Below are 24656 nucleotides of genomic sequence, written 5' to 3' on the forward strand. Positions count from 1 at the left end.
TTAATTATTAGGTTTTTTCTAGACCAAAAAAAAATCTATGTGAATTTTTACTCTTTGTTCCTCTTTTGCTTGGGTTTTAATTTAGAAATGCATAAATATTAATATTTGAATTTAGAATAATTATAGAAGATTTTTTTAAAGAATGCTTTTGATTATTTAAGTTTCTGAAAAACTGATTAACCATGAAATCTATAACTGTTTCTTCCAATAGTATATACATAAAAGAGATTTCACGGTTGAGGGAAAAAGATTTTGTGATCCTACAAAAAAAAATGAGCTTAAAGCTTGTGGTATTCACAATAACTTGCATAATTAGAGAAATATTTCTCCTCACATAGGTACAGCTATCGGATGCAATTAATAAAAAAAACAACTTCCACCTTTACTGTCAGAAAACACGAGAGACATATGAATGCCAAGAAAAAGAAGAAAAAATTTAAGAGTTTGACTATGCTGTCCCTGTGTAACTGTCCTCTTTGGCTACAGGTACAGGCTAAAGCTGAAGTGTAGAAATAAATTTTAAGTGAACAAAAATGGAACTGCCCTAAAATAACAAGATTTCTGGGATATACAGGAAGGAAAAAACTATACTTCTACCCCAGAAATATAGATAAAAAAAATGTATCCCAACAGATTAAACACATTATCCAATAAAATAAGAGTTCTTCATAGTTTTAATTTTTAGTGATTTTTAAAATGTAAATTTTCAACAATCTGATGAGAATTTTTTCTCAAGCCTGATTTGAGACTTCTTTATTCTACAGAAGTCTGTTCATTCACTCAACTAAACTGATATATATTTTCCATAACCGCACTAATAAGTCATGATTACTCAGCCTTAGAGGAAGATGTGGTGGTTCCCATACAAAATGAACACTTTTTCCTTTGTTCATTGTCAAGACCCTGTTTAGCAGCCTATACCTTGACATTTTAGTTTAAACTATATTAACTGATAGGAAACCTCTCAAGTTCTTTTCAACATGATAGCTTAATGGTTCTTAAACATAACCAATCTGAATGAAATAATTACAAGTTTATACGAAAAATCCAAAGAAAAAACTAAAAAAATAATTTTGATTAGAAGTTCTAAAAGTTACACATAATTTAATCTTTTAAGTGTATTTTCTAAAAAGTACAAGTCCTACTGTAATGTATCAAATAAGAAAGTCACATTTTAACAATATTAAACATAGAAACAAGGAGGCAAAGACACACACACAGCTATAGTATAAATAGAAAAGGCTAACTGGATAGAACCACCATAAAGTATAAAATTAACACATGTACTGAGAAACAGGTTCCAACTCTATGGGATCATGTCTAGGGATGCTGGCCTGTGGCTGATGGTTTTCTGCCTGAGAGCATGATGAAGTAATTGATACCAGACTTTCACTCCTACAGCAAATAACTAGAAAACTGGACAAAATATAAGGAACAATTATTTTCAGACATTGTACCACAGGCAGTACAGGGCTTCTGATTACTAAGAGAAGGGATACAAAAATGAGGAAACCATACGATGACTCCAGCTTTTCGTCTGCAGACACATTCTATGTTTGCCAAAATTTGGTGGGAGTTAGAGCCCAAGCAAAACATGGAGTTCCTGCTGAGTTGAGAAGGAGATCAGGGTTCAGGGAGGCTGAGGCAGTTGAAATTTATGGGGCAGAATACCAGAGAAGAGGGAGCTACAAGAGAGAAAGAACTCTGGAAATCTCCAGTCTGTCTGCTTGAGACTTTGGCATACAAAGCTGCATTGCAAAATGCTAAGGTGAGACTACATCAGGCTGTGCAAAAAAACAACTAAATTACTGGAGAACTGTAAGCTAAACAATTTCCAGAGTTCACACAGGACTGGGAAACAGCTGTGATCAACCAGCTAGGGAGAAGAGACTCAACTATTCACACCCAGAAAGGTCATGCCTTAGTAGTAGAACTAAATTAGCCCTACAGTGAAAGCTACTCTATATTGGCCTTGACAGGGCTTAAAATAAGCCCTTAAAAAAAATCAAGCTGTGGCCTGTAATCCTAGCACTTTGGGAGGCTGAGGCGGAAGGACAGTTTGAGGTCAGGAGTTCGAGACCAGCCTGAGCAAGAGCAAGAGCAAGACCCTGTCTCTACAAAAACATAGAAAAATTAGCAGAGTGTCATAGCGTACTCCTGTAGTCCCAGCTACTTGAGAGAGTGAGGCAGGCAGGAGGATGGCTTGACCCCAGGAGTTTGAGGTTACAGTGAGCTATGATGATGCCATTGCAGCTTAGCCTGGGTGACAGAGTGAGACCCTGTCTCAAAAAACAAAACAAAACAAAACAAAAAACCAGAAAAAAGATCAAACCAATCCACAGGTAACTTAACTGCCCACCAAAACAAAACAAAAATTAAAAATATCAATGCTCTATCAAGGAAAATAACAATATCCAGACAAGGAACAATTTAACACCACATGTCCAGCACTCAATAAAAAATAAAAAATTACTAAACATGTGAAGTAGGAAAATATGACTCATAACCAGAAGAAATACTGGTCAACAGAAACAGACCCAGAAATGTCAGAGATAATGGAATTAGGAGAAACAGTCATTATAAATATGTTGGAAGAATTTAAAGCAGGAGGTGGCAAACTTTAGCCTGTAAGGCCAAATCCAAGTCCACCACCTGTTGTGTAAATAAAGTTTGAAAGAATACATTAATTTACATATTGACTCTGGTTGTTTTTGTGCTACAATAGTGAAACTGACTAGCTGTAACAGAGACCCTATGGCCTACAAAGCCTAAAATATTTACTATCTGGCCCTTTATAGAAAGAGTTTGCTGATCTCTAACTTAAAGGAAAACATAAATACAATAAAAAAAGAATTGGAAAGTATTAAAAAAAATCCAAATGGAGCTTCTAGTGCTGAAAATATAAAATCTAAGTAGAAAATTCACTGGATGGGTTATCTGCAGATTAGACATTCCAGAAGACAATATTAGAGAACTTGAAGACAAGTCAACAGAAAGCATCCAAACAAAAGGTCACAGAAAGAAAAGCCTAGAAAAGAAAAATAAATCTCAGTGACCTGTAGGACAATACCAATTAGTCTAATATAAATGTAACTGAAATCACAAGGGAGAAGGGATGTGCAGAAAAATACTAGAAGAAATAATGGCCAAATATTTTGCAGATTTGATGAAAAAATATCAACCCACAGATCTAAGAAACTGAACAAACCCCCATCAGGATCAACACAAAGAAAATAAAACATATAATCAAACTGCTGAAAATTATCACAAGCACATCATAATCTCATTGCTGTAACTCAACAAGGAGGAAAATCTTAAAAACAATCAGAGGGGATAAAAATTACATACTATCTAGAGGGAAAAACAGATAAGCCTTTTCATTAGAAATAATGCAAACCAAGAGACAATAGAATTACTTCTCTAAGGTGCTGAAAGAAAAAAACCAACAAACCTGTGAATCTAGAACCCAGGGAAAATATATTTCAAAAATAAAGATGAAATAAAATTTTCACATAATCACAAGCCAAAAAATTTGTTCCAGCAGATATGCACCATAATAAATGTTAAAATAAGTTTTCAGACAGAAGACAATGATACCAGATGGAAACCTGAATCTACATAAAGGAGTGACAAGCACTGGAAATACAGACTTTTTACCCTCATTTTAACCTCTTTAAAAGATAACTAGGCTGGGTGTTTGGTGGCTCACCCCTGTAATCCTAGTGTGAGGATTACTCTGGGAGGCCGAGGCAGGAGGATCGCTTGAAGCCAGGAGTTTAAGACCAGCCTGAGCGAGAGCGAGACTCTGTCTCTACAAAAAAGAGAAAAATTAGCCAGGTATGGCAGTGTACGCCTGTAGTCCCAGCTACTTGGGAGGCTGAGGCAGGAGGATGGCTTGAGCCCAGGAGTTTGAGGATGCAGTGAGCCACTGCACTCTAGCCAGGGTGACAGAGCAAGACTACGTCTCAATAAAAAGAAAAAAAAAGATAACTAGTTGTTTAAAGCAAAAACTATAACAAAGAACTGTGAGTTTATTACATATTTATAAGTAAAAAGTATGAGAAAATGTATGACAACAAAAGCATAAAGTATGGGAGGAGGAAAACAAAGAATACTATTATAAAGTTGTTACATTATATATGGAATGATAAAATGACACTTAACAGTTCATTTTGATAAGTTAATAGAGCACATTGCAAACCTCAGGGCAAACGCTAAAAATTTTAAAAGAAGTATAACAAATGAGTCAATATATAAAATGAAATGCTAAAAAAATATTCAGTCCAAAGAAGGCACGAAAAGAGGAAAAAGGAACAAAAAAATAGACAGGACAAATAGTTAAGGGTAGACTTAAACCCAACCATACTAATAACTACATTAATTACAAATGGGGCCGGGCGCGGTGGCTCACGCCTGTAATCCTAGCCCTCTGGGAGGCTGAGGCGGGTGGATCACTCGAGGTCAGGAGTTCGAGACCAGCCTGAGCCAGACCCCGTCTCCACTAAAAATAGAAAGAAATTATCTGGCCAACTAAAAATATATATAGAAAAAATTAGCCGGGCATGGTGGCGCATGCCTGTAGTCCCAGCTACTCGGGAGGCTGAGGCAGTAGGATCGCTTAAGCCCAGGAGTTTGAGGTAGCTGTGAGCTAGGCTGACGCCACGGCACTCACTCTAGCCCGGGCAACAATGCGAGACTCTGTCTCAAAAAGAAAAGAAAAAAAAAAAATTACAAATGGGACAAACATATAAATGAAAAGGCAGAGATTATCAGACTGGATTAGTGCATGCTGTCTATATGAAACCCACTTTAAATATCAAGACCCAGGAAAGTAAGAGTAAAGAGATGAACAGGGACATTTGATATCGGTAAAAGGGCTAATTCTCAGGAAGTCAAAACAATTCTACATGTGGATGAACTCAATAACAGTGTCAAAATACATAAAGCAAAAACTGACAGAACAGAGAAATAAACAAATCCCTAATTATAGCTGAAAATTTCAATGCCCATCTCTCATTAATTGATAAAACAAGTAGACTGACATAATTATAAGAGCACAGAAGATCTGAACAACATAGAAAACTCTACCCAACCGTAGCCAAATATATAATCTCCTCAGGTACACATGGAACATTTGCCAAAATAGACTGTATGCTACGCAGTCTGAGACTTTAAAAGAGGCTCAACACATGTAAAAGGGTGTACTGAGTACAAAGGTAAAGTTCAATAAAGGGAGTACTTCTTAAGGAAAAATGGCAAAAAAAAAAACAAGGTTCTTTTAATTTTTGGTAACTCAGTGTAGTCATTCTAAATGAAATCAAATCAATGATATAGTTCAGCTATTTGTGACATATTGGACATCTGGTTTTGCTTTCATTTCAAAGTGCCATATATCTAATCTCATGAGCTGTATTACATTTTCCAGTTTGATAACGGAATAATTTTGTCTCGTCTAGGATAAATCATATAGTAGTTGGCCAGCCCAGAGTATGTCTGGGTGACAGCAAACCATAGTTAGATCAAAGAGTAAGAGTTCTAATAAGAACAGATGTAGGTATTTGCTGTGGAAAAAGATGTTTTAACTTTTTAAAACTGTTTTTAGAGAATTTTAAAAAGTTACATTTCCACATTTATATTTTTTCATGAGTAGTGTAAAAAAGGAAGTTTTAGTGACTGAAAAAAAAATTAACTGAGATAATTGTATGTAATTCATTTTTACTCTAGCTTTAGGAACAGTAATATACTATTAGTTCTAATTAGGAGAAACTCAGAATTAAAAAAAAATTGTCCTAATCAGATAAAATTATCATTCCTGAAGTTATACCAAACAAAAATTTCCTAATCTGGTAGATAAGTTTTTTAAGTGGTACCCTGAAAATAATGTAGTAACTACATAAGCCCAGAGAAATAAATCCTGGTGCTACAAACACAAATTAGGGTCTTTGTAAGGAAGAGGTGAATATATTTATACTTTAACCTGTGAAAAAATTATATTAGTAAAATGATAAACTAGTATGTATACTGCTGCTTCATTTTAAACAAATAAACCATTTTCTGGATTTTGTACTTTAAATTCTTTGAATTTATACTAGAGTAGGTGATGATTTATTATAATTGTACCTTCCTCATATACTTTGTAGCATTCAAAGGACTGAAAAGGTTACACTATGTCTATGTTTCATAAAGGAATACAGTATACAATCTACAAAACCAGAAAGTTAGAGTTTATTTTAGGGCCGTTTCTTACAGAGACATCTTTTAAAAACTAAAAACTCCAATCAATGATATTAATTAATTATGAGCCTAATTTACCCATGTCTTTATTTAACCAAGATAAAGAATATGATAACACATTAAGAAAGCAGTAATCCCTAGCACTTTGGGAGGCTGAGACAGGAGTGCTTGAGGCCAGGAGTTTAAGGCCAGCCTGAGCAACACACAGCAGAGACCTTGTCTCTACAAAAAACGGAAAACTTAGCCGGGCATGGTGGCATGTGCCTGTAGTCCCAGCCACTTGGGAGGCTGACGCAGGAGGACTGCTTAAGCCCAGGAGTTTGAGGTTGCAGTGAGCCATGATGATGCCACTGCACTCCAGCCAGGGCAACAAAGCAAGACCCTATCTCAAAAAAACAAAACAACAAAAAAAGTGAAGAATATGTATGTGTGTATTTGTAAGGAAGGTGAGCAGACAAGAGAGACAGACATACATTCTTTTACTTCAAATGGCTCCTTCAGAACTGATAAAACATTCCTAGAGACTGGAATTGTTTGTACAACATCTGTAATGTCAATTCATAACCTAATCCATCATCTATACACAGAAGTTAAGTGAGATCCCAAAGGCAAAATTTCCAATAAGTTTTGTCTGGAAAGTTTAAGGCAAAGGTAATAAAGTTGAGAATCCTGTGCTGATTCACTGGGAAAACATTTGTTTGCCACACTCCTTCACTAAGGAACAAAAGCAGTCAGTGGTTAGTCTGGAATGTGATTCATTAGAAATATCTGGGTGATAAATAAACAAAAGGGGATGACAAATGGTTGTCTGTATGACTTGCAAAACCTTTGTTTTCTTTTAGGGGATGTTAGAAACCCTTTTGAAAACACAGGAATTCTTCTCCTCAAAATTTTTTTTAATCACTGCTATTCTCATCAGAGTAAGAAAACAATTTATGTTTTCTGGTCTACAGCAAATACTTCTAGAAGGCTAAAGTCTAAACCTATTGACGCCAAATGGGCACTGACAAGTTTAACTAGTGTTTATATTCTTTTTATGAAGAAGGTCCCAAGTTATATCCCTGCTCCCCCTTTATAAAATGCAATACAGTATGTCAAAAAGCAATAAACTGGGCATTAGTTAATGTTGGTTTCAGTTTTCTAAATCTGTTGGTAATTTACTAGGTGTACTCTGACTTCTATTTCATCATCTCCACTTAACAAAAAGCCTAATAAATTACTACCTAGGTTATACAGCAAGAATATGAGATTATATTGTAAAAGTACAAGTATAAAATCACTAGCCAAAACAAAAGCATAAACTCTATGTGGTATTAGTTCATGCTCCAAGTTATAAGTTCCTGTCTCCTCTAAACCTAAGCAACTTTTGATTGTAAGGTTGACTTAAGCATTCAGGAGAAAGGGACTACATATTTGTGGAGAGAGCTATTAAAAAAAGGTTAGTATAAATTGTTTAAAATTTATACCCAACAGAATAGATTTAAACTATACTGAATATTCTTGGCTTTCACTGAAGCATACATTAATAAATAGTGAGTTAAAGACAGGAAGTTATCCAGTCTGTACATATTCCTTTTGCTTGGCAAAAACCCAGCCGTTTGTCCCAGAGACCTTGGTTTCTTCTTTTGATGTGGTGATGCTCATAAGAGTTAATACATGAGTCATTCCTTGGGGAAAGACAGGGAAAAGGGCTTTCATGCCCTCATCAAACAAAAGGCAAACAGACCTTTTCTAAGAAGGGCCTGTTGGTCTTCCTGAAAGAGCCCTGAGTCATTGCATGCTTATAGCTATAGTTATTATACCTTTAGAGAGCAACATCAAATCATACCAGAACCTTAGCTTTTGGCAATTTCTTCCTTTTGTGCCTTAAAAGAGGGATAGACAGGTGAGCAATGAAGCAATCATCAGAAGTCAAGGAGAAAAGATACTGAAGAAGTTGGTTTACAATTTAAAAAAAAGAATTATTCCACCTTATGGCATTAACAATTATTACAGTATTTCACTTACTGAAACTAAATCACTAGTTTCAGTCCATATCCGTGAAGTTTCCCATATAACATTTACTTTCAGCAATAGCCAAGAGTCAGAAAGCATCAGAAATGTCTATACCTAAGGAAAAAACAGCTTTAAAACAGCACAGAATACTATGAAGTATTTATTCATAAAAGAAATTGGGGTACCATATACAGAAGTGTTTATATGACAAAGCAATCAAGATGTCAGATTTTTTAAATGTACAATTTTTACCACATATTTTAGTGATGAAATAACCCAAACTTTAAAGCAGAAACAAGCCTCTGGATCTTACACAGAGGCAAATATCTCACAACTTTCTTTCTTTGTGTAACAAAAAGTCAAGTATTTTTTCTCTAAAAATGGTCATATAAAAAAATGGCTCTAAATATTTAAAGGATAACACCTTGATGTTATAGCTTATAATAGAACTTGATCTATTCTACAATATAATAGTTCTGAACTTTTTTACTTTCAAACTGCTTCTAGAAAAGACAACTCTAATGCTTAAAACATGCAAAAATCCCTCCTATTTTAATCCTCAATGTGAGGAAGTCCCATGGTTAAAATATATGGCCAAGAGAAAAATTGTAAAATATATTCAGCCTTCTATTTATAGCTAAATATTTGGGTATCTTTGAAACTATAAAGTTCTGATAGTTTTCTTCTCTTTACAGTTCTTTGTGTAGGAGCTAGGTTTATTTGAAAGGAATAGAAGGCTTCCTTTGTCCAGTAAACTGCTCCACCTAGTGTCAAAAGCTGTACATATATCACATTCTATAGGACTACATTGTAGCTGGTGAACTCATTCTCTTTGTTATTGTTAATAGAACAGACTTTATACATCATTAATGGCACATTCAGTTTACAAATAGCTCTTTAATCAACTTCTTGGAACTTGATGAATCATCATGTACATACACATAAGGAGTACATCTAGGATACATTTTTCTTTATGAAGTACCAAAGTTCCTATTTTTATAAACTTGATTGTTTATTGCATTATGAATCATTTCTGTTAACGAGAAATAACTACAAGGTGGCTACTGAAATAACCCCATCAGTTCTCCCAAATGTTTATAACATCTAAATGTTTTTTTTTGTTTGTTTGTTTTTTGAGACAGAGTCTCGCTCTGTTGCCTGGCTAGAGTGAGTGCCGTGGCGTCAGCCTAGCTCACAGTAACCTAAAACTCCTGGGCTTAAGCGATCCTACTGCCACAGCTTCCTGAGTAGCTGGGTCTACAGGCATGTGCCACCATGCCCGGCTAATTTTTTCTATACATATTTTTAGTTGTCCATATAATTTCTTTCTATTTTTAGTAGAGACAGGGTCTCGCTCTTGCTCAGGCTGGTGTCGAACTCCTGATCTTCAGTGATCCACCCGCCTCGGCCTCCTCGAGTGCTAGGATTACAGGCGTGAGCCACCGCGCCCGGCCAACATCTAAATGTTTTTTAAAAATAAATTTTACTGTGCACATTTGAGGTTTGTAACATGATGTTACAGGACAAATACAGACAGCAAAATGGTTCCTATAGTGAAGCAAATTAACATTATCTATCAATTTATATACTTACTTTTTTTGATAAAAACAGCTAAAATCTACTTATTGAACAAAAATCCCTAATCCAATATAATTTGACTACTATGGTTCTCATGTTATACTTTAGATCTCTAGACTTGTTCATCCTACATATAACATCTCAACTTAATCCGTAAGTTATTTATTTCTCAAAATGGTACAATGTTGGAAAAACTGGTAAAGAATAACTGAACATAACAATGGTTACATGAAATTGGAACCAAATCTTGCTGTCATCAGGCAGCTCATTTAGAAGAAATTCTTCTGCTTTTCTCTTTATGAAAAATCATTTCTTTTTCTGTTATGGTTTTCTGTACAACTCAAGTACATGCACAACTATATTTTTTCCCAAATAATCATGTTAAACTTAATATTTCTTGACCAGGAAGAAAGAAATGATAGTAATTATTTGGCTAATGGATGAATCAAATGCATAAAGCATTGTGTAAAAATCCTTAGGAGATAGCTAAGCTCATGAAGCCTCCCAGGCTCAAGATGCTTCCTCTGGTATAGTACTGTCAGTGAGTCAGAGCAGGGGTTAACTACAAAGTGCAGCCTGCTGCCTGTTTTTGTGAATATAAAGTTTTATTGGAAAACAGCTACATTCCTTCATTACATACTATCTATGGCTGCTTTTTCATTACAATGACAGATCTGAGTAATTGCACAGACACTGTATGGCTGGCCCAATATGCTGAAATAGCTACTATCTGGCACTTTATAGAAAAAGTGTGCTCTCTAGCCATGGGTTAGACCATTATTGAGGTAGAAATTTTGACTCAAACAAACAGGCTGTATCAAGATGCACCAAAGAAGTCAACAGCAGCTATGTTTTCTTTGTGCAAACACTAACTTATTGTTTTTACTCTGGGTATAATTACCACTACATTAGAGAGTAAATAAGCATTCCCGGATCCCTCGTACCGGATACTCTAAAAGGAAACCTGCTGCATGCCTGCTAAGACTAAAATAAATCTGTCAATGAATTTCTGGGAATTAATATCCAACAGATGAGTTCTTAAAAGATGCTATCTTGAAAAAAATCTGCCAGGCACAGAAGCATTTTCACACCTGATCTATGTATAAACACATGAGTAAAATCAATGAGTGGAAAACAGTAACTTACACTGTTTGCCAGGCAAAATTTGGTCAAGATAGATATCAAAAGAAGCCAGGCACAGTGGCTCACACCTGTAATCTTAGCACTTTGGCAGGCTGAGGCAGGACTGCTTGAGGCCAGGAGTTCAAGACCAGCCTGGGCAACATAGTGAGACCCTGTCTCTAAAAAAAAAAAAAAAAAAATTAGCTGGGCATTGTGGCATGTGCCTGTAGTCCTAGCTACTTAGGAGGCTGAAGCAAGAGGATTGTTTCACTTAAGCCAAGGAGTTCAAGGCTGCGGTGAGCTATGACTATGCCACCGTACTCTAGCCCTGGTGACAGAGTTAAGACTGTCTCAAACAAACAAACAAAAACCCCCCAAAACTCAATTGTGGGTAATGTTCCTTTTAAATTGTTAAGAATTACCAAAATATATAAATTGAAAATGATTGCTTTTAAAAAATAAATCAGATTAAGAATAGTGATAATGCTAATTATAACAGCGTAATCACTTACTGAGCACCTTATATTTGCTAGGCACCAAGCAGAAAACTGTACGAGTTATTTCACTTTAATCCTCTAAAGAGCTTCATGAGATAGGTACTATGATTATCAACTCTATTTAGAGTTGAATAAACTGAAGTTTAAAAGTTAACCAATTTACCAAATAACACACAGCTCAGTTTCAATCACTTGTATATATATTTTTGAATATTGAAGAAAAGGGCAGAATTAAAGTTAGTAAGTTTGGCATTATATCTGACTATGTCCCGCATGTAAATATGTATGTCACAATGAAAAGAAAGGCTGAATGATAACTGCTAAACTAATTAATAAATGTAGGAAATCATTAAGAAAAAAATCATTTTCACCTACATGCAATTAAGTGGTATTAGGTAAGCATTAATACAGATAAATAACAGAATATGTCTCCACGCTAAGTAGAGCCATTTGATGGCTTGGTTTTTGGGTGATGTTGCTCTACATACATATATTTATCTAGAACAGAACCTGCAAATAAAATATAGTATATTGGTTGTATTAGCAATGCCACCTAGTGGCAGCCAAATATTGACATGCTTAGGAAAAAGAGTTCTAGAATGGTTTTTATAACCTTTTATGGAGTTTGGAAAATGTGATGAATACTATAGACCTTTACTTGCCAGAAAAAAAAAAATTCTTATTTGCAAGGACACACAACAACCATAGTTTTTTGGGGGAATTAACAAGCTGCCGGAGGCCCATTTTTTGACCATTAAAATTAACAGAATTAACCAACTAATCTTAGCAGTCCAACTAACTCACCTTAAGCCATGGGAAAAACGAAGCCATTCATTTTCCCTTCATCTCTTCCTTTCTGGCTAGCAACCACTATTCTTGCATAAACAGTATTTAACTTTTCCTTTTTGGCTAGATATCTAGTCTCTGCAAACTGCTAGATTTACACTATACTCAAATCAAGTTATCAAATTTGATGGTAGCCTAAACTGTCATTTTTCCCTGCTGATTTTCATAAACTTTAACATTGATCAAACAAATACTAACTTTTACTAGTGATGTTTAAAGAAATGATGATGACTTCCAGACATCTGAATTTCCAGTTAGAACCTTTCAATCATATCTAAAAGTATAAATAAAATTGTTTATTGATAAACTTAAATATCAAGGCAAATTTTCCATCTGAAAGTCAAATATACAGGTATCTAATATTTTAAGAATTATAATAAGTCTTTTAGATAACTTTTTTTTTAAAGAGACAGTCTTCTTCTGTCACCCAAGCTGGAGTGCAGTGGCACAAGAACAGTTTAAACTCCTGGGCTCAAGCCATCCTCCCCACCTCAACCTCCTGAGGAGCTAGGACTAGATGTGCGCGACCAGGCCCAGTTAATTTTTTAAATTTTTTGTAGACATAGGGGTCTTACTGTGTTGCTCAGGATGGTTTCGAACTCCTGGCCTCAAGGGATTCTCCTGCCTCAGCCTTCCAAAGTGCTGGGATTACACACGTGAGCTACTGCACCCAGCTGAGATGACCATTTAGTATACAATCAATTATAATTTTTTATTAAAAGAAGATTATTCTTACCAGATAAAGTAGAAAGGTGTGCAGCCCCGTTCCAAGCCCAACAGAAGACAAAATTCCTAAGCCTATCCAGTAGGCATACAAAAGAAACTGTTTCTCTATACGTTGCACATACTGAAAAACAAAAGAGATGAGGTGAAAAATATGAATTCTTTATAAGAAATATGGTATTTATAAACTATCATTAAAATTAAACAAACCAACTAAAATAAGTTTCAAATAGGAAGAAAGATTAAAAACTCCCTGAAGAGGCTTAATTTCTTTAATTGCAATAGCAGAGACAGCAAAAAATTCATCTAACTGGAATAAAGCTCTTGTTTCTAAACCTTTGAAGTCCTACTATTTACAGGACAAATAAAAATAAAAATAAAAACTAACCCTCAAATTAGGATAAGAGGCCTATCTGTTCAGATGGATCACGAAAGTATGTTATAGAAAATATGAAAATGTTGGCAGTAATTAAAGGATTCATGCTGCTTTGACTGATCATTTTCAAGAAACTTAAATTTAAATCTTTGAAGGAAAAAGGAATCATATATCAATATATCAAACACAAATGCTGAGCAGCCACAAGTTAACACCACAAAAATATTTTTAGTATATGCCCTTAAAAGTAAGACATTGAGATATCAGTTATGAAATAATGTTGAGGGTAGACATTCCATAAAACCCATATTAGTCCCATTTTGAAACTAGGATTAGAGAATGTACAAGACTAGAAACAGAATTGCTGAATCTCTTACCTGTTGATGTGCTCCTTCAACATAATACGTAGCTATAAGCACGGCAAGCAGCAGTAAAAAAGACACCACAATGCTTTGACGATGCCATAATCTTAAAAACAAATTGAAAAAAAAAAAAAAAAAAAAGAAATATCTCACAGTCTCATTTTCAGGATTCATTATTCTCAAAACAATTTCTTGTTGAAGCAGTTAGGTAATCTAGCTCAGCTACAGAATCAATCTTTCTGGGTTAAGCTCTTTTGTCCTTAAACACTATGGCCTCTTACGGGTGCAGAAGGGGGTCAAGGGAAGATACATGGACATAGAACCCAATTTCTTACCACAGACATTGTAGTCTTTTTCTTATCCAAAGCCTTATCTTGTTTACACTCTACCTTCTAAATTGAAAAGGCAATATAATACAATCCCCCACTGTTAAATTTGACTGGCTTAAAAAAAAAATTTTAAAAAGAAGAGGTATTATAGTATAATAGAGCACTAGCCTTCAAGTCAGAGGATCTGGGTCAGAGACCCTTCATGTTGCACTTTGAGCAAGACACTTAACCAAGTTTATTCTGTTTCTTGTTTTTAAAACTTTATAACCACATACTTGTTTTACCTTCTTTATGAAGTTGCCATAAGGATCAAAATGAGCTGAAAAATGTTACAAAATGCTTTATAAACTCTTAGTTAGATAAAAATGTAAGATAAGAATATAGGTAATAACGTGGAAGTGTGTGCCGGAAAATGATAAAGCATGCAAAAGTTCAACTTGCTCTTGATGACATTTGAAACAACGTTTACAAGTACTAAATTTAAAGATAGGAAACATTTCCATGACATAATCTTTTTTCATTGGCTCAAACTATCAATAAAACTGCCACGTATTGTGAACCTTGTCCTACCAAACCATCAGTGTATCTGACATACACAGGCCTGATTTCTCCTGAAGATAAAACCAGTAGGAAAAAAATCATGATATTTTCAGTGTTCTCCCTTACAAGAAAGATTCAACATGAACAACAACAACAAAAAAGATTCAACATGAGACAGTGGTCAACCATAACAATCCATTGAGCAAATAGCAATGTTTCCCTAATCTATTTTTCTTCAAACTACAGAAAGGAGAATAAATATGTTCCTATGATAATATTCTAGATTTAATTAATCCATTTTGATGGAACAGAGGATACGGAGTAGGAGAACATTGAGGACTGAGGATTTCTAAAATTAGTAAGTTAGGTTTATATAAAAAGTAATGGAAGACTCTTTACTTTGAGGTCCATTCCTTCAAGATTACAAGGATTTCCAGAGAAAAATACTGCAAGGTAATGAGTGGCTGTCTCCACAGGACAATATTCTGCCTTTCTTCCCGATCCCTCCTCTTCTTTTCATTCATGGAAGAGGGGTCTGAAAAACAATAGTGCAGAAGTTAAACCACAATTTCTAACATTTATGCTCTTTCCAATCACTTTAAAAATTCATCTACCCTCCCATCCCACATCTGAAATATTGCATATAAATCAAAAGTATAAACATTGTTATTCACATCTGAGTCAGGCAAGTTTAAATAGTTTGAGTACTAACCTGAGATTATCCCTTCCCTAGAGGAGGTAAGCTCTGGAACACAATTCTAATTACTGTGTTTGAAAACTTTAACAGAAAGCCAAGGATTGTGGTAGGTCCCCATAACTTAAGCCTCAACAGAATTTCATTTGTCCATATATTTATCTACTTCTTCGCTTTCAATCAGTGGCAATCTTGCAGGGTATTCTTTTAAGCAGTCTTGGAGAGGGACAGTACAATGTACAAGTGCTTAATACATACTGGATGAAAAGAGTTTTACCCATGTTGCAAATAAACATTAACAGCAAGTCCTAGAGTCTTTTTTTTTTTTTTTTGTTTCTCAATGCTGCTGTGAGTCCTAGAGTCTTGAGAAATGACAACTAGTCCAGACTTAGCAACACCTACTAGCTTAGAAAGAAGATGTATTACAGTAGTTCACCCCTTCATCTGTGGTTTCAGTTACCCATGGTCAATTTGCAAACTGAAAATTTATAAGTTTTAAACTGCATACTGTTCTGAGTAGTGTGATAAAATCTCGTGCTGTTCCACTCCACCCAGCCCAAATTGTGAATCATGCCTTTGTCTAACATATCCATGCTGTATACATTACCCCATTATTATATAGGGAAAAACAGTGTATACAGTTTTCGGTACTACCTGCAGCTTCAAGCAACCGTTGGGGGTCAGGGAACAGATACCACAGATAAGGGGGAACTACTGTATTACATAATAGTTGCCGCTCCTTAATCAGTGAACCAGAGAACTGAGGCTAAAAAAGTGCTTACTCTTTGCCAACTCCCTGACCTGACAGATATGAGAACTTTTTGTAGAGAGTGTTCTAAAGAAATGGTACTGAAAATTTGAGCAGTTGAATTTGGTAAGAACTATAAAGATTTTGGGAAAATGAAATGTCTAGACCAGGTGCTTCTGCCCCAATCTTAACATTATATTTTGCAATTATTTTACTATCAGAGCACAAGCTTTTACTCTTAAACATTACTGGAGGAAGTCTAAGTTGGTTCACCTTCTATGAAAGGCATCATATCAACCTAACATCATATTATAAAGCAAAGTGGTTTAGATCTCAAAATGTGGACGCAAACTAGTTGGTTCCAAATCCTGGCTCTGCCATCGACCAGTCATGCGATCTTGGGCAAGTTAGTTAATGTTTCTGTGCCTCAGTTTTCTCTTCCGTAGAACAGGGATAACAATAGTATTAATACTTACTTTCAGGGTCATTGTAAGGATTAAGTGAGTTAATACATATGAAGTTCTCTGTAACAATTATTTTGTAGCTAATAGATGTATCATAATATCATGTGTATTGATGCATCATAATATCATAGATGCATCACAAATATATATATGTATAAAGTTCTCAGAAAAGTTTGATACTTAGCAAGTACCCAATTAAGGTTAGCTATTATTGTCATCATCTATTGAAATTACACACACTTATATTGTAAGCCAATAATTTCCTTTCTAGGAATGATTAGGTATAAGGTGAAACGACTTGTACAAGTTAATTCACTGAAGCATTATTTGTACTAGCAAAAGACTGTCAATAACTTAAATATTACTGACAGAGGAGTGATTAAAGTATGGTACACTCACACAATGGAATGGAACACTACAGAATAAGTTTTTCAGGTACAGTTATAACACAATCTCTAAGAAATATTAAGTAAAAAACACATGGTACAAAAGAGTAAGTATGACATGCTAACATTAATTTTAACACATTGACTGCCATGTGAGTTATATTTAATTCAGGCTAGTTTTCAGCCTGGGGCCACGTGAAGCAAAACCCTGCAGTTGGTTTGTAAACATCTTACTTGTTGATGTTCTTACTGTTACAATTAATATTGACAATTTAATTCTAAAAACATGGATTGCGTTGCATATAACTCATGCACAGAGAATAAAAAATAACAAATTAGAAAGGATTGTTTTGTTTTAATAAAACATTGTGGCTTCAGGGAAATTTTTTTTTTCCCTAGTGTGGCAGTCAATGTATTAAATTCCAATGAAGTGAACACTGGAATAGAGTATGTAAATATATGTGTTTGCTGAAAAGAAAGGAAAAATAGCACACAAAAGCTCCTAATGGGAACACACTGTGATGTATGATGCCCATGTATGAATCCTGAAACTCTTAGTGAAACTGCAAGGTTTATTGACAATCAGGGTAACCCAAAAGTCAGATCAGTGCTGGAAAATGTCCTCTGCAAGGAAATATAGTGATTAAAACAAACAAATGGAAACTACTGTTTCAGATTGCTTGCACAATAAAAGAGAATTTCTGTGATAACATTACCACACTAGAGTATTATTTATGATGTGTTCTAGATGCCAAACAATTCAGAAGTTATAATAAAAAGAAAACCAGTACAATTACCAAAAAAGAAAAACTTCTCTTTAATTGCACAAAAGAAAGTTCCTACTTAAATCATCCATATCAATAAAAGTCATCATTTTCAGTGTAAATGTATAAATAAGACTCAAATATACTAAAATTTATCATGAATTCCAATTTGGTTAACATATAAGTTTATTCATCTCAAAATAAAATTTAAAAATAAATCAATAATAATCACATTCTAACTTTTTTGATAATTATATATTTAAGAACAGCATAATAAGTAAATTTATAACCTACTTTTCAAGTTACAAAATAGCATGATAAATTTGACCACTGAGCAAAGCCAAATAAACACTTAGCACACCATAATATAAGTAGTAAGTACTAATCTTGTACTTACAACACTGCTTATGTGACTGTAGCCAGGCTGTTCATGCAATCACTGTGAAAAATCACCTGACTCATGATTTCCAATGACAATAATAACCGATAAAAAGTATTAGAATATATTTCTATTTTAGTCCAATGAAAAGTATTAATATATCACTTAAGCTCATAAATCTCCTCCCTCCAAACCAACACACTTTACCTGTGAAACTTCCATTATGTTGTTCCTTGTTCATTGCTACACGTCTCTGGTCACAGTTTTTTCCATTCTCTGCCATTTCATAGATCAGTAACTCTTGAGGAGCTAGTACAAACAAAATAAAATCCAGCAATACATTATATACTTCTGCTTTGCAGCTGTGACTGAATAAAACTTAACATAGGAATAATATGGCAATAATACGCCACATGCCATGTAAAATGAATTTATACTTTATTTTTTCTTTTATAAGCAAGATTTGGACAAGTTATATAGAAATCCTAATACAAATTATAAAAACATAAAAGCCATGTAGTTGTAAACCTTTTCCAAATAATTATTCCAGTCATTTTTCCAGATTAACATTTAGAGGCATTTTGTCCACAGAAGAAGGATATCAAGTACTAGCACCTTCAAATACTGACAAACCATAAGGCCTAAGGTCCTTCGAATTCATAATTTAATATCATTCACATTGTGTACTCAAAATTTACCTTATCATTTTTACCTTTCTACCATTTTATCTTTCATATTCCTTTTAACATTATTAGGAAAAAAATGGATTACCAAAGATGCTGCAAATGTTGACACACAGATCCAAGACCACGAATCAGTTTTATTTAGGAAACAATTCTACTGAATAAAATATGGGCATAGAAGATAAAAATTTTAAATGTTTAAGATATATTAAGTGTACTTAGGGGGGTGGGGGGAGGGGATGGATGTATGCCTACATGATAAGTGCATTGCGCACCGTCTGGGGAATGGTCATGCTTGAAGGTGCTGACTTGGGGAGGTGGGGAGGGGAGGGGATGGAGGTATGACTACATGGTGAATGCCAGGCGCACTGTCTGGAGAATGGACATGCCTGAGGCTCTGACTTAGGGGGATGGGCGGGACACGGACAATGTATATAACCTGAGTTTTTGTACCCCCATGAAGAGCTGAAATAAAAAAAAAAAGTGTACTTCATTTATATCATGCTTCATATTACAGGTATAAATGTTTCTACTTTAAGTCAGCATTATAATACAATATATAAACTATGCTGACATAATTATTCTACAGAAAACACCAGATTGTCTGTGATTGTATCATTCTTCAGGTGTTTTGTCTCACTATCATTCTTCAGGCATTTCGTCTCACTCTGTTGCCCTGGGTAGAGTGCAGTGGCATCATCGTGGCTCACTGCAACCTCAAACTCCTGAGTGAGCTCAAGCAAGCCTCCTGCCTCAGCCTCCCAAGTAGCTGGGATTACAGGCACATGCCACCTTGCTTGGCTAATTTTTAGTAAAGATGGGGTCTCACTCTTGCTCAGGCTGGTCTTGAACTCTTGACCTCAAGTGATCCTCCCACCTCAGTCTCCCAGAGTGCTAGGATTATAGGCAGTGAGCCACTGTGCTCCAGCCTCTTCAGGTGTTAATCAAGCAAATCTTTCTATTCAAAAAACAAATCACTTCATACAAAATTAAAACCTTTGTGCTTCAAAGGACATCAAGAAGAAAGTGAAAAAACAACCCACAGAATGAGAGAAAATATTTGCAAATTATGTATTTCATAAGAAGCTTGTATCTAGAATATAACACTCTTACAACTCAATAATAAACAGTAAATAATCCAACTTAAAAATGGACAGAGGATCTGCATAGATATTTCTCCAAAGATATATAAATGGCTAATAAGCACATGAAAAGATGTTCAACATCTTTAGCCATCAAGGAAATGCAAATTAAACCACATGAAATACAATCTCATACTATTAGGATGGCTATAATAAAAAAGACAGGTAATAACAAGTGTTGGCAAGGGTGCAGAGAAATCTGAACCCTTATACAGTGCTGGTGGAAACGCAAAATGATTCTGATGCTTTGGAAAACAATTTGTAAGTTCCTCAAAACGTAAAACATAGTTACCATACAACTCAGCAATTCATGCATGTTCATAGTATTTAATAGCACTGCTGCTAATAGTCGAAAGGTTGATACGACCCAAATGACAATGAATATAGAAAATATGGTATATTTAAACAATGAAATATTACTCAGCCATAAAAAGAAATAAAGTACTGACACATGCTACAGCTTCAATAAACTTTGAAAATATTATGCTAAATGAAAGAAGTTATTCACAAAAGACCATATTATGATTCCCATTTATACGAAATGTTCAGCATAGGCATATCCATAATGACAGAAAGTAAATTAGCAGATTAATTGGACAGAATTGGGGTATGGCTGCAAATGATTTGTAAGTTTCTTTTTGGGGTGATGAAAATATTTTAAAATTGTGGTGATGGTTGCATAAGTGTGACTATACTAACAACCACCAGACTGTACAGTTTAAATGAGTGAATTATATGGTATGTGAGTTATGTTTGAATAAAGCTGCCTAAGAAAAAAGTCATCAGCAGAAACTATCAAAACCTCCAAATATGTTCACAGGAAAAGAATAGTATACTATTTTACAAATCTCTTTCATTTTTTCTATATTTAATAGTAGCCCCCAAGCTTAAGAGTACTCTTATGACCAAGTTGCTCAAATTTTTCTATTTTATGAGCTGATTTAGTGGCAGTTGAGAATTCAAAGTCAGATTTATGAGTTAGAGGATTACATTTTTAAGAAAGAAAACTCAAGAAATCACTTTTTAAGATGCTTGTACAAATTTGTTCATTTATTCATTCAACAAATATTAACTGAGTGGCACAGCATCCTTCATGTACCAGAAATCATGTTAGATTTAATTCAGCTGATTAGAATGATATGGTCATGGGTTCAACCTTCCTGTAGTTTCTCAATGGACGCTATTTTATTCCTTGACTAAACTCCTAACTATAATAACTATTTCCAAAGTTTATGCTTCATAAAGGAAAACAAGTGAAAGACTGAACAAAATGACTGAACAAAACGCATACATTCATCACTGCAACAGATTCTCTTTTTTTAGATATAATCCATTTGTAAACACCTTTGTTTTGCTGTCTTCATTTCTCAATGAGCAAATAAACATATGGTGAAATAAAGTATAGGTTTCCATTAGCACAGATAGCCTCAAGTAGATGATTATAAGATTTAAAGTCCGAAAATCTGGCTTTGCATACCAGATTTACCACTAACTAGTTATGTGATCCTGAGCAAGTTTTCCTCTCATTTTCTCTAGGCCTTGATTTTCTGGATCTACAAAATGAGGACAATAATTGCCACTTTCAAAGGATATGTAGATGAAATAGTCTGTGTGCACATGTATATTTGTGTGTATGTGGGCGTGTGTAACTATAAATGCCAGTACATCAAATGGGTAAGAGGTATATAAAGCATAAACCTACAAACCGCCTAAACTAGAAAAGCAACTTCATAGCACACGCCTCACTGCTACCGTATCAGTGATGGTAGTGTTATTCATTCAACACTAATATAAAATAAGTATTGGGGTCTCTTAAAAGTAATGGGGACTGAGAGTATAAATATGAATAAGATGAGGTCCTTGTCCTCAAGAGGGTAACAGTATGGTAAAGAAGCCAAATAAACTCAAGAAATCAATTAGAATAGAACAGAATGAAATAGGTATTTTAATAAAAGTAGATGGAAAGAATGTTTTAATTTAGTGGGAAGAAAACAGCTTTTAGAGTCTAACAGAATTGGGTTTAAACCCAATCTTCACAAGGAACTACTCTATGAATCTGGACAAGTTTGTAAATCTCTCTAAATATCAGTTTAATTTATAAAATAGGTAAAACATGAAACACATCAAAGGGTTATGAGGATCAAACAAGGTAATGTATGCAAAATAGTAATACATTGCTTCATCTGTGAACTCAATATATACTAGCTATTAATATATTGAAGATGATGAGGAAAAAAGTACTATGGGAGTTCAGAGGACAATACATTCAGAAGAGTTCACAGAAGCTTAAAGTTTGATGCTGCAAACTTAAGCTATACTTCTGCAAAGATGTAGTCAAAAGATTATGCAGCCCAAGCAGTTACAAAAAAACAAAGACAAAGTTATTTTGTGAAAATATGTAAGGCCAAAGCATCACAAGAGGTTTACAGGATGGAAATCTATTCCACAAATCTGGATTTTATTAATAAAAAAATCAAATTAAGATGTTTGAAATGGAATCATATAAAAGAGTTAAAGATTTTCTACCTGCTAGTATTTAACTTGAGGCCATGCTTAAGTTCTGCAAATACTTAAAACCATGTGGGTTCAAACAGTTTGATCCATTTCAAACATAGTTCAGCCACTCACCTACATCATAATAAGTAAAATTTAATTAATTTGTGGTGAAAAGATAAACAAGGCACAAAAGGGCTTGCATTATGAAGTAAACATTCTAAAACCTTTCCACCCGCAAAACACTGATAATTGAATTAATCTACTCCTTCCTATAGTGCGATCTTCAAGAAATAAACAAGTTTTATCCAAAACAACTTGGGTCCATTTGAGTTCGTGCTTATAACAATGGTATTGCACAATTATTTAAAGGTTTTGTTTTTAAGATATTGCAACATGAATTTTCATTTGAGCAAATAATGTGCTCTTACACAATGTGCTTAAGAAGAACAGTCTCAAAAAGTCTCTATAGAAAACAAAAAATAATAGTCTGGAATTTTGTTTTGTAAGAAATAACCCAGGGAACTAAGTTATTTGCTTGAATAAAACATGCTCAATTCCTTTGCCTCCTCTTCCCCAATCACACGTACTGCAAAACTGTGATGTCCCTGGAATAGCCTACCTTCTTACAATCTGCCCGAGCAGCCAAACAACTAGAGAAAAACCACACAACTGCTCGGACACTTTAAATTCACTTAGTCATTTAACAAACGTTTATCAAGTGTCCATCATGTGCCAGTTACTGAGATGCCAAATCTCAAACCTCAAACTGATGATTCCTACTGATAAACTTTTTCTTACTCTTACAACTATTTCATGCCTTGCTCTCTCTTCAAATTTCCTGTCCTACTTTTCTCCTTTCTTATTCTCTCAAAAAAAACCAAAAAACACAAAAGCAGAGGGAGAATTCCCCTACCTGTCTACTACCAAACCTACTAAAATAGTTACAGCTTCACCCATGTTAGCATTCTCTCTTTACAAGTAGGGCAGTGTCCTCTACCTACCAAAGGCCATTATGTCATTACATACATTCTATATAACACCCTCTCCCTCACCTTTCTCAGGGACTTTGTTCCTTTAGTTTCTCTCTCTTTCTCTCTCTCTCTGTAATCAATCCTTCCCCCTTTATTCTCACCAGCAGACAAGCATTATCCAGTATTTCCCATTTCTCAGTCCTCCCTCCTCCATAGACATAATTCTCAAAAAAGTTGCCTATATACACAGTCTCCATTTCCTCATCACCAAATCTCTGCTCAATCCATTGCAATGTGACTTCTGTCCTGACAAATCAAAAGAAATGGCTTCTGTCAAGATTTTCAATGACCTCTACGTTGCCAAAGCCAAAGACACTGAAGGATTAGGATTCTTACTGAATCTCTTAGCTCCACTTAACACAAGTATCCACTCCCTCTTTCTTCAAATACTCTCTCTTGTTTTGCTTCCTATTTCTCTGGCTACTCCACTAACAGCTCCTCCTGCTCTACTTTTTGGAGTTCTTCAAAGCCTGGTCCTAGATTCCTTTTAGAGTTCTCTTTATACTCTCTCCCTAATGATGTCATCTATTCACTCAGCCTTAAATAACCTCTTCATACCGACAACTCTTTCTTTCAAAAGCACAATGATGTCCCATGTGACAGTACTTTATGACAGTGCTTTATGAATATTCTATAAAAATAATTAGAATCAGAGAAGGGAACTCAGAGAGTATTAAAGCCTATCCTACTCCTAAAAATTACAGATAAAGAAACATCTCAGAGGTAGAGTGACTTGTATAATGTCACAGAACAAGTCAGTGACAAAGCTGGAGGCAGGACCCAGATACAGGGTAATCTTAGGAGTACGATGACCTATTGGGAAAATACCTCCACCCCCGAAAGCAAATTGAGGATTATTTTTCTGAGAATTTTGAAAGGGACAAGCTCAACCCACAAAAGTAAAGTAATTTAAGAGCTAGTTCATAAATGTGATTTAAGAGTGGAAGACTCAAACCTAAGTTGGAAATTATGTTAAAGTGGGAGACATTATTAGGCTGTGGCTAAAACCATAAAATTATTAACTTTACTGCCTGAATAAAAAAAAATCAGGTGACTGGTTTTATAAGAGAGGTTCAATAAGACAAAAATGGCTAATATTAATATATCTCTAGCACAATACATCAGAAGTTATCTGATCCATAAATCTCATGTCTATTAGGGCACACAGCATCATGATTATTGAGGCCTTTGATTATCTCACTATCCACATTTGTTTGATTTTGATTCCATGCTCCCAAATAATGTTTTAATTATGATATGGCTTCTT

General features: G+C 34.7%; 1 protein-coding gene across 1 annotated transcript in view; it reads right to left on the bottom strand.

The window, feature by feature from the left end:
* VMP1 (vacuole membrane protein 1) overlaps positions 1 to 24656 on the bottom strand; it is a 111674-nt gene that overhangs the window by 70269 nt on the left and 16749 nt on the right. The window contains exons 2-5 of the mRNA XM_045525624.1: positions 18245 to 18346; positions 15002 to 15137; positions 13749 to 13839; positions 13009 to 13119 (exon numbers count right to left, since the gene is read on the bottom strand). Of these exons, the coding sequence (XP_045381580.1) occupies positions 13009 to 13119; positions 13749 to 13839; positions 15002 to 15137; positions 18245 to 18320 (414 nt within the window). The 5' untranslated portion in view covers positions 18321 to 18346. The remainder of the gene's footprint in view (positions 1 to 13008; positions 13120 to 13748; positions 13840 to 15001; positions 15138 to 18244; positions 18347 to 24656) is intronic.

This window comes from Lemur catta, chromosome 15, assembly GCF_020740605.2.
Source record: "Lemur catta isolate mLemCat1 chromosome 15, mLemCat1.pri, whole genome shotgun sequence".
Lineage (NCBI taxonomy): Eukaryota > Metazoa > Chordata > Mammalia > Primates > Lemuridae > Lemur > Lemur catta.